Genomic DNA, 15,686 nt, shown 5'->3' with positions numbered 1-15,686 from the left:
CACTTTTATCAAGTAGTATTTTACTGGACTTGAGTCATTTTCTATTAAAAGGGATCTTTACATTTAGTCATGCATGACAATTGAGTACTTTTTTCCACCACTGGGTAACTATATGTTGCCCGCTCCATAGCAAGCTGCTCTATCCGCACTGATTGGTGAAGTAGTTTAATGTCAAGCTAAATATAAAAAAATGAGAGGTTAATAAAAAAGAACAATATAAATAACTACTTTTTTTGGGTTCGAACCAGATCAGAACTTTGTTTTTCAGGTTAGAACAAAACAGAATGAAACAATTGGAAAATAATTTAGGTTCCAACCCCTGGTCACAACATTGTTCCATCTCTCATGCAGTGTGCCGCCTATTCATGTTTCCAGGTCTGAAATTGTTAGGTAACAGAAATACATTGAAAAATAATAACAATGTTGACATAAACACCCCCGCCAACAATACTGAACAAAAATAAAAAATGAGCTGAAAAAAATGTCCCAGAAATGATTAACTCAAAAATGTTGTGCACAAATTTGTTTAAATCACTGTTAAATGAGCAGTATCTTTAAAACCCCTTCAGGATCCACCCCTTTTTTTTCACATTTTCATCTGAAATGACATACCCATATCTAACTGCCTGTAGCTCAGGCCCTGAAGCAAGGATATGCATATTCTTGGTACCATTTGAAAGGAAACACTTTGAAGTTTGTGGAAATATTAAGACTGTAGGAGAACACAGTAGATCTGGTAAAAGATCATTCAAAGAAAAAAAAAAAAACATTATTTTGTATTTTTTTGTACCATTATATTTTAAATGGAAGAGAAAGGCCATAATGTATTAATTACAGCCCAGGTGCAATTTAGATTTTGGCAACAAGATGGCAGCAGTGTATGTGTTAAGTTTTACACTGATCCAATGAACCATTGCATTTCTGTTCAAAATGTTGTATCAAGTCTGCCTAATTGGTTTATGAATAACTTTGTTCAAAATTGTGCACTCTCCTCAAACAATAGCATGGTATTCTTCTTTCACTGTAATAGCTACTGTAAATTGGACAGTGCAGTTAGATTAACAAGAATTTAAGCTTTCTGCCAATATCAGATATGTCCATTAGAGGTCGGCCGATTATGATTTTTCAACGCAGATACCGGTACCGATTATTGGAGGACCAAAAAAGCCGATACCGATTAATCTGACTTTTTAATTTTTTATCTGTAATGAAGTAACACTTAACTTAATATAAAACATCAATAAAATCAATTTAGCCTCAAATAAATAAACATGTTCAATTTGGTTTAAAAGAAAGTTGGTTTGGTTTAAAAGAAAGAAAGCAATATGTGCCATGTAAAAATGTGTGCCATGTAAAAATGTGTGCCATGTAAAATATGTGCAATGTAAAAAAGCTAACGTTTAGGTTCCTTGCTCAGAACATATGAAAGTTGGTGGTTCCTTTTAACATGATACTTCAATATTCCAAGGTAAGAGGTTTTAGGTTGTATCTCTCTATACCATTTGTATTTCATATACCTTGGACTATTGGATGTTCTTATAGGCACTATAGTATTGCCAGTGTAACAGTATAGCTTCCATCCCCCTCCTCGCCCCTACCTGGGCTCGAACCAGGAACACATCGACAACAGCCACACTCAGAAGCATCGTTACCTATCGCTCCACAAAAGCCACGGCCCTTGCTGCGCAAGGGGAATAACTACTCCAAATCTAAAAGCAAGTGACTGCTGGCAAAACGCACGAAAGTGCTGTTTGAATGAATGAATACGGGCCTGCTGCTGCTCAGTCAGACTGCTCTATCAAATCAGACTTAATTATAACATAATAACACACAGATATACGAGCCTTTGGTCATTAATATGATCGAATCCGGAAACTATCATTTCGAAAACAAAATGTTTATTATTTCAGTGAAATACGGAACCGTTCGGGTGGCATCCCTAAGTCTAAATATTCTTGTTACATTGCACAACCTTCAATGTATATCATAATTACGTAAAATTCTGGCAAATTAGTTTGCAATTAGCCAGGCTGCCCAAACTGTTGCATATACCCTGACTCCGCATGCAATGAATGCAAGAGAAATGACACAATTTCACCTGGTTAATATTGCCTGCTAAACTGGATTTGTAGTTAGAACTAGTGATTATGATTGATTGTTTTTCATAAGATAAGTTTAATGCTAGCTAGCTATTTACCTTGGCTTCTACTGCATTTGCGTAACAGGCAGGCTACTCGTGGAGTGCAATGGTTAGAGCGTTGGACTAGTTAACTGTGCGGTTGCAAGATTGAAACCCCTGAGCTGACAATGTGAAAATCTGTCGTTCTGCCCCTGAATAAGGCAGTTAACCCACAGTTCCTAGGCAGTCATTGAAAATAAGAATGTGTTCTTAACTGACTTGCCTAGTTGAATAAAAGGTTTATTTAAAAACTTCTTTTTTTTTAAATATATATATTTTTTAATCGGAAATCGGCACCCAAAAATACAGATTTCCAATTGTTATGAAAACTTGAAATCGGCCCTAATTAATTGGCCATTCCGATTAATCGGTCGACTTCTAATGTCCATGTCCTGGGAAATGTTGTTACTTACAACATCATGCTAATCGCATTAGCCTACGTTAGCTCAACCATCCCTAAGAAGTTTTAATAAAGCCCTTTTGTGGGGAAAAACTCATTCTGATTCTGACTGCCTCCCCAGTGGGTGGACCTGGCTTCCTTCTATGAACTGTAACTCAGTCAAATCTTTGAAATTGTTGCATGTTGAGTTTATAGTATTGTTCAATATAATATCAACACATATTTAGTTTGAGATATTGTTTACCTTCTGTAAGTTTAAGAAATATTGCCTTGTGCCTTTTAAGTCCATTACCAAACACCCACATAACTAAGGTATTTTCACATTTCTCTCCATCATGAGGGAGAATAATAAAAGTTCACCAACTAGTGATTTTACTGATTTCACATTTGTTTATGTGATAACTGTTAATTTAATGATTACTACAAAAAATAAAATGTAAACAGAATTACTGCAACTGAATTGGCTACAACGGGAAATCATAATCGTCAAACCACAGCCGGGTCACCTGCTACTGTCGTCCGTTCCACTGGCATACGGTTAGGTTCAACTGTTTCCTTTGTCTTTGTTGTCCGGTGGTCAAACCAAGAGTGTTACAAAGGTTTGGACCACCCCTCCCTCTATGCCTTTCACTCTCACCTCTCCCAGCTCTTAGACACCTACCCATGAGCCCCCTCTTTCCATTTACTGATACCAACATACTCACCCAATGAGTACCGACTGACACCGGATGTTGATAAGTAGTTGAAACTTGGTCAGTCCCTCCTGGCCTTGATGTTAACGTCCACAGACGGATCGGACAGGTTCAGATTTGGTCCAATCATGGACGTACATATGTTTCCCAAGTTTGGATAGTACAGTAAGTAGAGCACAATACAGTACCGCACAGTAAGTACAATACAGTAAAGACAAGTAGAGTATAGTACATTGTACTGTACTGAACTCTACTGTCCAAACTTGTGAAACATGAGAATTACATTACATGGGGCGGCAGGTAGCCTAGTGGTTAGAGCGTTGGGCCAGTAACCGCAAGGTTGCTAGATCAAATCCCGAGCTGACAAGGGAAAATTCTGTCATTGTAAATAAGAAATTGTTCTTAACTGATTTGCAAGTTTTTTTTAAATGTATGAAAAACAAGTCCGTAATTCCATTACCAAAGTTGGCATCTGCACAGTTCCACTAAATTAGTTTTTGTACATTTTTCTGTGAAATTGTTAAAGTTAGTCCTTGTGCATAGAGTTGTATTGTTTGTTAAAGTTCCAATACAATGATTTTTGTTTGGCATACATTTTAAAGTGAAAAAACTAGAATCATAAGCTGTTTCCGTGGAAATGCCCAAAACATTCACAGCAGTATCAGATTTCACTGCATGAGGGCATGGAGGCAGAACACAGTAAATCTCCCTGTGATTAATTACCAAGATTATTGACCCCATGGAGCCAGAGAACCACATCCCTCACTATGTAGGAAGGGTGACGTGCTGACCTCTTCCACTCTTCCCCCTTTGTCCTGGGGCACAGTAGAGCAGGAAGTTATGACCAGCTTTCAGGCATCCTGTTTTCAGCGAGAACAAAAATAAACGAATGTCTGACCCACACGCACATGAATGGAGAAAAAAAAAAAAAGACTAAGGAAAGTGGGATGATGGGCTTGAAAACAATCGTGTCTCTGAATGTCAACACCTTTGTTCGTGAGTGACGTTACACATCCATATAAAAGCTGACAATTGAAGCAATACAGGCCAGTGGTGCACATACCCAATTTCACCTAAAAACTGATTGCGTCATACAGGGAAAGTAACTTAATTCAGCGGCACACTAAATCCATTCAGTGAGTTGATTAAGACTAGAGGTTGACCGATTATGATTTTTCAACGCCGATACAGATTAAATCAGATGATTTTTTAAAATGTATTTGTAATAACGACAATTACAACAATACTGAATGAACACTTATTTTAACTTAATATAATACATCAATAAAATCAATTTAGCCTCAAATAAATAATGAAACCTGTTCAATTTGGTTTAAAAAATGCAAAAACAAAATGTTGGAGAAGAAAGTAAAAGTGCAATATGTGCCATGTAAGAAAGCTAAAGTTTAAGTTCCTTGCTCAGAACATATGAAAGCTGGTGGTTCCAGCTGGTTCAATATTCCCAGGTAAGAAGTTTAGGTTGTAGTTATTATAGGAATTATAGGACTATTTTGCTCTATACGATTTGTATTTCATATACCTTTGACTACTGGATGTTCTTATAGGCACTTTAGTATTGCCAGTGTAACAGTATAGGTTCCGTCCCTCGACTCGCCCCTACCTGGGCTCGAACCAGGAACACAACAGCCACCCTCGAAGCAGTGTTACCCATGTAGAGCAAGGGAAACAACTACTAGAAGGCTCAGAGCGAGTGACGTTTGAAACGCTATTAGCGCGCACCCCGCTAACTAGCTAGCCATTTCACATCGGTTACACCAGCCTAATCTCAGGAGTTGATAGGCTTGAAGTCATAAACAGCTCAATGCTTGAAGCACAGCGAAGAGCTGCTGGCAAAATGCACGAAAGTGCTGTTTGAATGAATGCTTAAAAGCCTGCTGGTGCCTACTACCGCTCAGTCAGACTGCTCTATCAAATCATAGACTTAATTATAACATAATAACACACATAAATACGAGCCTTAGGTCATTAATATGGTCGAATCCAGAAACTATCATCTCGAAAACAAGACGTTTATTCTTTCAGTTGGTCGACCTCTAGTAGTGACCAAAACAGACAGACAATCACTGTTTAAGCACCTGTAGCAACAATAACGAGCCAAAAGAGGGAATACAACATTTTGTTGAAATTGTCTGTTAAAGATTGGGGAACCATGGTCTACAGGGTTGTCCCCTACTGGTGGTTTTATTTGGCCCCCCAATATCATTGTTGTACATAAGTCTGTAGAAACATCAGTATATCGGTGATTTTAATTTTGTATTCCCAAGCATAATAGAGACACGTGATTGCATAAATTTAAGCAAGATTTCTTTTGTTTTAGTAAAATATTATATAGGATTGGGATTCTGGCGGTCAAATTGCAGTCTACAGATGATTTTTAATCATGTTCCAGCTCGCAAACCATCCCCTCAAGACAAAAATCGGCCGTGGCTGAATCTAGTTGATGATCCCTGCACGACAGACAGACAAAGGTTTCTTAATCATTTGTTACAGTGGTGACCGGCATTGAGAGGAACCAGGAATGAGTAGATCTGGAATGCTTACCCAACACCAACAAACACAGATGACAAAAACGTCCTCCTAATCTCCATCTAGCATTATCCTGCTCCACCATGGAAAAGAGAAGCAGCTCTGGGCTACCCAAGCAAGTCCACTAACACTAAGTATTAACAACACTTACCTCTGATTTAGCCGCCGCTCATAGTCACTCCCAAAGTCCTGCAAACCAAGAAAAAGCAGAGGAAAAGAAACAAAAATTACCAAATCTGATACTTCAAGACATTGAAGCGCTACAGTGCAGCCATTAGTATCAGGTGGACATGGATCTACAGGTAACTGACAAAATAAAGGAAACATCAACAAAGCATCTTAAAATAATTGTCCAGTGTTTCCATATTTCTATGATATATCACCTACACAGAGAACAAAACATTAGGAACACCTTCCTAATATTGAGTTGCACCCCCTTTCGCCCTCAAAACAGCCTCAATTCATCGGGGCATGGACTCTACAAAGGTGTCAAAAGCGTTCCACAGGGATGCTGGCCCATGTTGACTCCAATGCTTTCCACAGTAGTGTTGAGTTGGCTGGATGTCCTTTGGGTGGTGGACCATTCTTGATACACACGGGAAACTACTACCATACCCCGTTCAAAGGCACTTAAATCTTTTGTCTTGCCCATTCACCACTGAATGGCAAACATACACAATCCAAGTCTCAATTGTCATAAAGATTAAAAATCATTATTTAACCTGTCTCCTCCCCTCCATCTACACTGAAGCAGATTTAACAAGTGACATAAAAAAAATGTATTTCACCTTTATGTAACCAGGTAGGCCAGTTGAGAACAAGTTCTCATTTACAACTGCGACCTGGCCAAGATAAAGCAACGCAATGCGACAAAAACAACAGCCTTACACAAACAAACGTACAGTCAATAACACAATAGAAAAAATCTGTATACAGTGTGCGCAAATGAAGTAATGAGGTAAGGCAACAAATTGGCCAATAGTGGTGAAGTAATTATTTGTAAATACCATTACAAAGTAGGTGTTGGCTTTGGGGATGACCAGTGAAATATACCTGCTGGAGCGCGTGCTACAGGTGGGTGTTGCTATGGTGACCAGTGAGCTGAGATAAGGCGGGGCTTTACCTAGCAAATAGTTATAAATTACCTGGAGCCAGTAGGTTTGGCGATGAATATGTAGCGAGGACCAGCCAACAAGAGCATACAGGTCGCAGTGGTGGGTAGTATATGGGGTATTGGTGACAAAAAATGTCACTGTGATAGACTGCATCCAATTTACTGAGTAGAGTGTTGGAGGCTATTTTGTCAATTACATCGCCGAAGTCAAGGATCGGTAGGATAGTCAGTTTTACGAGGGTGTTGGCAGCATGAGTGAAGGAGGCTGTGTTGCGAAACAGAAAGCCGATTCTAGATTATAATTTGGATTGGAGATGCTTAATGTGAGTCTGTAAGGAGAGTATACAGTCTAACCAGACACCTAGGAATTTGTAATTGTCCACATATCAGAACCATCCAGAGTAGTGATGCGAGTCAGGCGGGCAGCGATCGGTTGAAGAGCATGCATTTAGTTTTACTAGCATTTAAGAGCAGTTGGACGCCGCGGAAGGAGTGTTGTATGGCATTGAAGCTCGTTTGGAGGTTTGTTAGCACAGTGTCCAAAGAAGGGCCAGATGTATACAGAATGGGGTCGTCTGCGTATAGGTGGATCAAGGACTCACCCGCAGCAAGAGCGACATCATTGATATATACAGAGAAAAGAGTCGGCCTGAGAATTGAACCCTGTGGCACCCCCATAGAGACTGCCAGAGGTCCGGACAACAGGCCCTCCGATTTGACACACTGAACTCGGTCTGAGAAGTAGTAGGTGAACCAGGCGAGGCAGTCATTAGAGAAACCAAGGCTGTTGAGTCTGCCGATAAGAATACGGTGATTGACAGAGACGAAAGCCTTGGCCAGGTCGATGAAGACGGCTGCACAGTACTGTCTCTAATGGATGGCGGTTATGATATTGTTTAGGACCTTGAGCGTGGCTGTGGTGCACCCATGACCAGCTCAGAAACCCGATTGCATAGTGGAATTCTAAATGGTCGGTGATCTGTTTGTTCACTTGGCTGTCGAAGACTTTAGAAAAGGCAGGGCAGGATGGATATAGGTCTGTAGCAGTTTGGGTCTAGAGTCTCCCCCTTTGAAGAGGGGGATGACCACGGCCGCTTTCCAATCTTTACGAATTTCAGACGATACGAAAGAGAGGTTTAACAGACTAGTAATAGAGGTTGCAACAATTGTTGCGGATAATTTTAGGAAGAGAGGGTCAGTTGCTGCAGGTGGTGCAGCGCTGTTGGGCCTGGGGTTTATCAGTGGTTACAGTGTTTCCTAGTCTCAGTGCAGTGGGAAGCTGGGAGGAGACACTGATTCTTCATCGACTTTAGTGTCCCAAAATGTTTTGGAATTACTGCTGCAGGATGCAAATTTCTGTTTGAAAAATCTAGCCTTTGCTTTCCTGACTGTGTGTGTTGGTTCCGGACTTCCCTGAAAAGTTGCATATTGCGGGGACTATTCGATGCTAGTGCAGTACGCCATAGGGTGTTTTTGTGCTGGTCAAGGGAAGTGAAGTCTGGAGTGAACCAAGGGCTCTATCTGTTCTTAGTTCTACATTTTCTGAAAGGGGTATGCTTATTTAAGATGGTGAGGAGAGCACTTTTGAAGAACAACCAGGCTTCCTCCTGAAAGCTATACGGGATCATAGCTTTCACCTAGGATACAAATCAAACAGTCACATGCGCCAAATATAAGTGTAGACCTTAACATGAAATGCTTACTCCCAAGCTCTTACAGTTCAAGCTTTTAAAAAAAAAATTCAACAAATAAACGACATTCTTTAAATTATAACAATAAAACAACGAGGCTGCAGTTGAAGTCGGTACTTTACATACACACACCATAGCCAATACATTTACACTCAGTGTTCCACAATTCCTGACATTTAATCCTAGTAAAAACTCCCCGTCTTGGGTCAGTTAGGATCACCACTTTATTTTAAGAATGTGAAATGTCAGAAGAATAGAGATAATTATTTATTTCAGATTTTATTTCTTTCATCACATTCCCAGTGGGTCGGAAGTTTACATACACTCAATTAGTATTTGGTAGCATTGCCTTTAAATTGTTTAACTTGTGTCAAACATTTCAGGTAGCCTTCCACAAGCTTCCCACACTAAGTTGGGTGAATTTTGGCCCATTCCTCCTGAAAGAGCTGATGGAACTGAGTCAGGTTTGTAGGCCTCTTTGCCCACACACGACTTTTCAGTTCTACCCATAAATGTTCTATAGGATTGAGGTCAGGGCTTTGTGATGGCCACTCCAATACCCCGACTTTGTTGTCCTTAAGCAATTTTGCCACAACTTTGGAAGTATGCTTGGGGTCATTGTCCATTTGGAAGACCCATTTCCGACCAAGCTTTAACTTCCTGACTGGTGTCTTGAGATGTTGCTTCAATATATTCAGAACATGATGCTGCCACCCCCGTGCTTCGCGGTTGGGATGGTGTTCTTGGGCTTGCAAGCGTCCCCCTTTTTCCTCCAAACATAACGATGGTCATTATGGCCAAACAGTTCTATTTTTGTTTCATCAGACCAGAGGACATTTCTCCAAAAAGTACAATATTAGTCCCCATGTGCAGTTGCAAACCATATTCAGGCTTTTTTATGGCGGTTTTGGAACAGTGGCTTCTTCCTTGCTGAGCAGCCTTTCAGGTTATGTTGATGTTGGACTCGTTTTACTGTGGATATAGATACTTTTGTACCCGTTTCCTCCAGCATCTTCACAAGGTCCTTTGCTGTTGTTCTGGAATTGATTTGCACTTCTCACACCAAAGTACATTCATCTCTAGGAGACAGAACGCATCTCCTTCCTGAGCGGTATGAAGGCTGCGTGGTCCCATGGTGTTTATACTTCTGTATTATTGTTTGTACAGATGAACATGGTACCTTCAGGCGTTTGGAAATTGTTCCCAAGGATGAACCAGACTTGTGGAGGTCTACAATTTTGTTTCTGGAGGTCTTGGTTGATTTCTTTTGATTTTCCAATGATGTCAAGCAGAGGCACTGAGTTTGAAGGTAGGCCTTGAAATACATCCACAGGTACACCTCCAATTGACTCAAATGTCATCAATTAGCCTATCAGAAGCTTCTGAAGCCATGACATTTTCTTGCATTTTCCAAGCTGTTTAAAGCCACATTCAACTTAGTGTATGTAAACTTCTGACCCCCTGGAATTGTGATACAGTGAATTATAAGTGAAATAATCTGTCTGTAAACAATTGTTGGAAAAATTACTTGTCATGCACAAAGTATATGCCCTAAACAACTTGCCAAAACTATAGTTTGTTCACAAATTTCTTGTTGAGGGGTTGAAAAACAAGTTTCATTCTCCAAACTAAGCGTATGTAAACTTCCAATTTCAACTGTATATACAGGGGGTACTAGTACCGAGTCAGTGTGCAGAGGTACAGGTTGGAGGAAATGTGTACATGAAGGTAGGGGTGACGTGACTATACATAGATAAACAGCAAGGAGCAGCAGTGTACAAAACAATGTAAATTATTTTTGGGTGGGGGGAGGTGCAATGTAAATAGTCCGGTGGCCATTAGATTAATTGTTCAGCAGTATTATGGCTTGGGGATAGAAGCTGTTAGGGAGCCTTTTAGTCCTAGACTTGGCGTTCCAGTTCCGCTTGTCGTGCAGTAGAAGAGAAAACACTAACTTGGGTGACTGGATTCTCTGACAATTTTATGGGCTTTCCTCTGACACCGCCTATTATATAGGGTCCTGAATGGCAGGAAGCTTGGCCCCAGTGATGTACTAATGTTCTTTGAGTAAATAGCAAACATTTTTAAAACTCTTTGAGGCATGTTTGAGGTGAGGTTTTTGAAGTGTTTTTCTACAATTTATGCTTTGACCACAAATACGAGTATAGGACGAGTCAACAACATTATTTAGGTATAAGTTAACAGAATAGGGCGATCTTCAATGAGCCTTGGCATAGATTCTACAAGTGTCTGGATCTCTATTGGAGGGATGCCACAGCATTCTTCCAAAATAAATTCCATAATTTGGTGTTTTGTTGATGGTGGTGGAAAACACTGCCCCAGGCGCCGCTCCAGAATCTCCCATTATTGTTCAATTGGGTTAAGATCTGGTGACACCCACTGTTTGTGTGTCAATCTAATAAACATCATAAGAAATATGACAACTCATAAATGTTCATTGTTAACCTAGATACCTGACTTTATGAGAGAGGTGAACGCCACTAAATGGAGGGAATGGGGCCGTTCTTCATGATAAAGTTTCACAACAGTAATATCTTCAAAACAGTTATTGTACCAGGAGGGATATCATAGATTGGAAGTATCAGGATAGAACTACAGATGTAGGATCTTAATTTTATCACTTTTGTTCCTGCGAACTTTGTGCCCAGCAGGAAATGCAAACTTGTACTGTATTTGGGTTTTAAAAAGGCTTCAAGTTTGTCATTTTCACTTTGAAATTTCAGACTTGATTTTCCCTATAAAAAAAAATATGTTATCAACCTCTACAGAAATGTCTATTAATTATGAAATACACAATTCTCATTTCCTGTTGCTGCAGGATTTTTTGGGCTGGCTCTAATTAAGATCCTACATCTGTACATGGTGACAGGTAACTGAGGTGGGCCATTCTCCAGAAGTTTCACCTACTAAAACCTGAGGGATGTCAAACAAAGCACGACTAGCAATCTCCCTGCCAAGGTAAGGTAGGCTGTGCCAGAGTACAGCAACAATGAGAGCAAATACTTGTGACAAGTTGTATCCAATACTGCATTTCAGCTCCAAAAACACACTCCGCTTTCCATTTCTGAACTAACTAAATAGGGCGAGCATTACACTTGTGATGAGCAGAAAACAGCAAAGAAAACTCATTGTCTTTCATAAAAATGTGAAGTTTCACAAACACACAAAACGGTGAGTAAAGTAAAGGTTTATGTCCCCATCTAAACAAACAGTGCCAGTAAGGTAATATGGTTGGCCTCTACCCAGGGGAAGGGCACCGAGGGGCCAGGTGAAACACACCAGGGAGGGTAATCCAATAGTTCACCTGAACAGCCCTGCAACCGCTACAAGTGAAATTACAGCCATAATTCTGCCACAGCAAGACATAAAAGCAACAAGTTAGAGCCATGAATAGAAAGAGGATTTCACTTCGTAGGGAAGAGTCTAAAACCGAGGAATGAAACTCTCCGCGTGGGTAAAGAAGCAGAGCATTTAGGTTGTGATTGTACTTTTGTTTCCATGACTAATCAAAACTCGTTTCCTCATGGCCCTCTGCAGCAGACATATGGTGAGCAATATGTTGAAGCACATTTGTTCATTAAAATAACATCAAATTGATTAGAAATACAGTGCAGATATTGTAAATGTTGTAAATTACTATTGTAGCTGAAAACAGCTGATTTCTTTATGGAATATCTACATAGGCCCATTATCAGCAACCATCACTCCTGTGTTTCAATGGCACGTTGTGTTAGCTAATCGAAGTTTAGCATTTTAAATTGGCTAATTGATCATTATTACACCCTTTTTCAATTGTGTAAGCACAGCTTAAAACTGTTGTTCTGATTTAAAGAAGCAATAAATCTGGCCTGCTTTAGACTAGTTGAGTATCTGGAGCATCAGCATTTGCGGGTTCGATTACAGGCTCAAAAGGGCCAGAAACAAAGGCCTTTCTTCTGAAACTTGTCAGTCTATTCTTGTTCTGAGAAATGAAGGCTATTCCATGCAAGAAATTGCCAAGAAACTGAAGATCTCGTACAACGCTGTGTACTACTCCCTTCACAGAACAGCGCAAACTGGTAGTAACCAGAATAGAAAGAGTGGGAGGCCCAGTTGCACAACTGAGCAAGAGGACAAGTACATTTGTGTCTCGTTTAAGAAACAGACGCCTCGCAAGTCCTCAACTGGCAGCTTCATTAAATAGTACTCACAAGACACCAGTCTCAACCTCAACAGTGAAGAGGGGACTCCAGGAGGCTGGCCTTCTAGTCAGAGTTCCTCTGTCCAGTGTCTGTTCTTTTGCACATCTTAATCTTTTATTTTTATTGGCCAGTCTGAGATATGTTTTTTTCTTTGCAACTCTACCTAGAAGGCCAGCATCCCGGAGTCGCCTCTTCACGTTGAGACTGGTGTTTTTAGGGTACTATTTAAAGGACAAAAAAAGAAGTGGTTCTCTTTCAAAAACAAGGACATTTCTAAGTGACCCCAAACTTTTGAACGGTAGTGTATATAGAATCGCAATACATATTGCGATCGTGATAATATTGCATCATGTGGTCCCTGGCAATTTCCAGCGCTACATGTAGGGCTAATAGCTATATTTCACTTTTGCTATTCATGGCAAATTCATGTAGCCTACCTTCCACCGTCACAACAGCTACCATGTTGTTACCCCACCACCGTCCTCCCCTCAATGCTTTCCCTCCACTTCTCATTCCCTCCACCGTTCATGTGAGAATGACATCATAGCTGCAGCAGCCTCCTGAGGGGCTTGGCTGCTCCTCATCAGACAGGGCCCTGGGCAGAGCCCTGGGAGCAACGAGGCAGCCAGTCAGTCAATTCCAGCCTGCATGGAAAGTGAGTGACAGGGAAGGCCAGTCCTCTGTCATGCCAGCTCAACTATCGCCATCCTCATGACAAACGTGTTTCTTTTGACACATCTCTTTTTCAAATTGCAGGTGTAATGAGTCAGGCCCAATGACTCACTATTTTAAGGCAAAGAAGAAGTCTAATGAAAGAAAATAAAGATCAGCTAATGCTATGGTCCCAGTTCTTGATATAACGATGATTTTGTATCAAAGATGAGAACATCCACCCTCTACTCCTCAGTAAGGGCTAGTGCCTAGTGGAGACATACAACCTTCCTTCCTTCCTCCTGGAGGCTAGTGTCTTTGTTGAGTTTTACATGACTACAGTTTATATTAACAGTTAGCACCCCCAACTGGTCGAGGTGTACTATCAATTCAAAAACAGTACTTTGACTAACTATCATTTCTATATGAGTTACATCACATTCCATTGGGGTGATTTGTGTAGGCTTAACTGTTATATTTTGAAATATCAAAAAATGGTCATGTTATTGTTTAGAATTACCTTGCATTTTGAGATGGGATTAAAGCATTGGCTAAAGTTAATACGGACTCATGGTTCAGCTAACAAATAAAACACTTCAACACAAGGAGCAGTAACATGAGTCGCTTTGTCATCTTTGAAGTGTTCAAGATGGCTGTGTCTGTATTGTCAGATTACAAAGCCTCTACCACATGACATGGCTGTATGAAGTTATGCCACATTTCACCTCATTGACAGTTCCTTTAGAAGACATTATATAAATCAGTATATAGAACATTACATACTGTCCATAATAACACTGGTTTTGGCAAAAGTAGCTAACATTTAGCTAGCCAACATTTTGGTCTACCAGATTTTATGCCACCACTGCAGTACCGTTACACACACACACACACAAAATGTGTTAGCTGGCTAGCAAGCTAGTTTACTACATTCACCAGCAGGATAGAGAAGAAAACAGCACAGACCTTGTTTAAAAGCACTTCCATTTAACGAGCGAACTAGCTAGTTGTGGGTTTTAAAGCTCAAGCTTGTAACAACGTTGTGTGCAATACAATTATGTTTGATACATACTCAGTGATAAAATAACAAGGTACCTATGCATGATAAGAATGCAAACTAGGTACCTAATGCTATAGTAATTTGGAAATGGCAAGTGGTAGCTAGCTAATGTTGGTCATTAATATGTTAACGTTAAATCAATTGCTAATTAGTTAAAGAAAATAAGTACACGCTAGCTAACTAGGTAACCTGCGTGTATTGTGGGTTAGTTGGGTAGCTACCTAATAACTTTACTGGCTAGCAATAGCATTGCTACTGAGATGCAACTTTGCTTGCTCGCTTTTCCAAACAGCTAGCTACCTTGCTAGTGATGGAGTTGAGCCTAGTACTAAACTAGCTTATCCCGTCGCTACAAAACACTAGCTACAAGGCCTACCTATGTTACTCCCACGTATCCTCGGTGTTTTCTTACGCGCTTTCTTGACGTTTCTAGAACGTCTCTCCAGCTATTTCCAAACTTACCTCCCCCACGTTGGTGGTGGTAGTGCTGGCTGTGGATGCAGCGCTTGGGGTAGGGGAGCGCTGCAAAGTAACCAGAGCCATGACTGGGAGAATCTGCACAGGCCGGTGTAGCCTGTCCAGAGAATGGTTTTATTTCGGGTAAAGAACCTGAGGAAGTTGCTTCTTGATGTCAACGTCTATTGCGGTCGAAGCAGAGAATTTCATCGTCGTTATTAAATTTCCATCGTCCTAAAATCTGGCAGCCAGTGCCTCAGTTGTTGCTTTTGAATGTTCTCTAATAAAAATACATTCATGTAATATTAAGAACGTGCAGTGCAGACACACGTCGTTCCTCATGCTGCGGCTTTCACACTAGCTAGCCTCTGTAGCCTGTACAAAACAGTTTCAATCAGGCAGGAGGATGTAGGGATGCGAGCGTATACCATAATGCCAGCTCAGACAGCTAGAGCTGCGGTCTGTGTGTTGATGCTGAATTCAAACATTCAGTGGTCTGGTCCAATGGATGTTATCAAAATCTGTCTTACAGTTTAAACAGTGTATTTCACTTCGCCTGTCTGTTAAAAAAACAACGTAATTTCTCAAAAGTGACATGCTTTCCCATGTGTTTTACTGGGAGAATGCGTGTAAATTCGAAAGGAATTTTTGCCACGAATCCTCATCCAAAAATGTTGATTCGTGAGCGGATTCC

The 15,686-nt window shown here is 40.5% G+C and overlaps 1 protein-coding gene across 2 annotated transcripts in view; it reads right to left on the bottom strand.

Annotated features, from left to right (window-relative positions):
* The window catches only part of ssh1a (slingshot protein phosphatase 1a), a 68,579-nt gene extending 53,151 nt beyond the window's left edge, over positions 1 to 15,428 (bottom strand). The window contains exons 1-2 of one of the 2 annotated variants that reach the window (XM_020490111.2): positions 14,999 to 15,428; positions 5,970 to 6,007 (exon numbers count right to left, since the gene is read on the bottom strand). In XM_020490111.2, coding sequence (XP_020345700.1) covers positions 5,970 to 6,007; positions 14,999 to 15,079 — 119 coding nt within the window. In that variant the 5' untranslated portion in view covers positions 15,080 to 15,428. The remainder of the gene's footprint in view (positions 1 to 5,969; positions 6,008 to 14,998) is intronic. The other variant, XM_031829982.1, reaches the window with a different exon arrangement.
* Positions 15,429 to 15,686: the final 258 nt, after the last annotated feature.

This window comes from Oncorhynchus kisutch, linkage group LG8, assembly GCF_002021735.2.
Source record: "Oncorhynchus kisutch isolate 150728-3 linkage group LG8, Okis_V2, whole genome shotgun sequence".
NCBI classification, from domain to species: domain Eukaryota; kingdom Metazoa; phylum Chordata; class Actinopteri; order Salmoniformes; family Salmonidae; genus Oncorhynchus; species Oncorhynchus kisutch.
The sequence above is the reverse complement of the archived record's forward strand: the minus strand, read 5'-3'. Positions and strand labels throughout refer to the sequence as shown.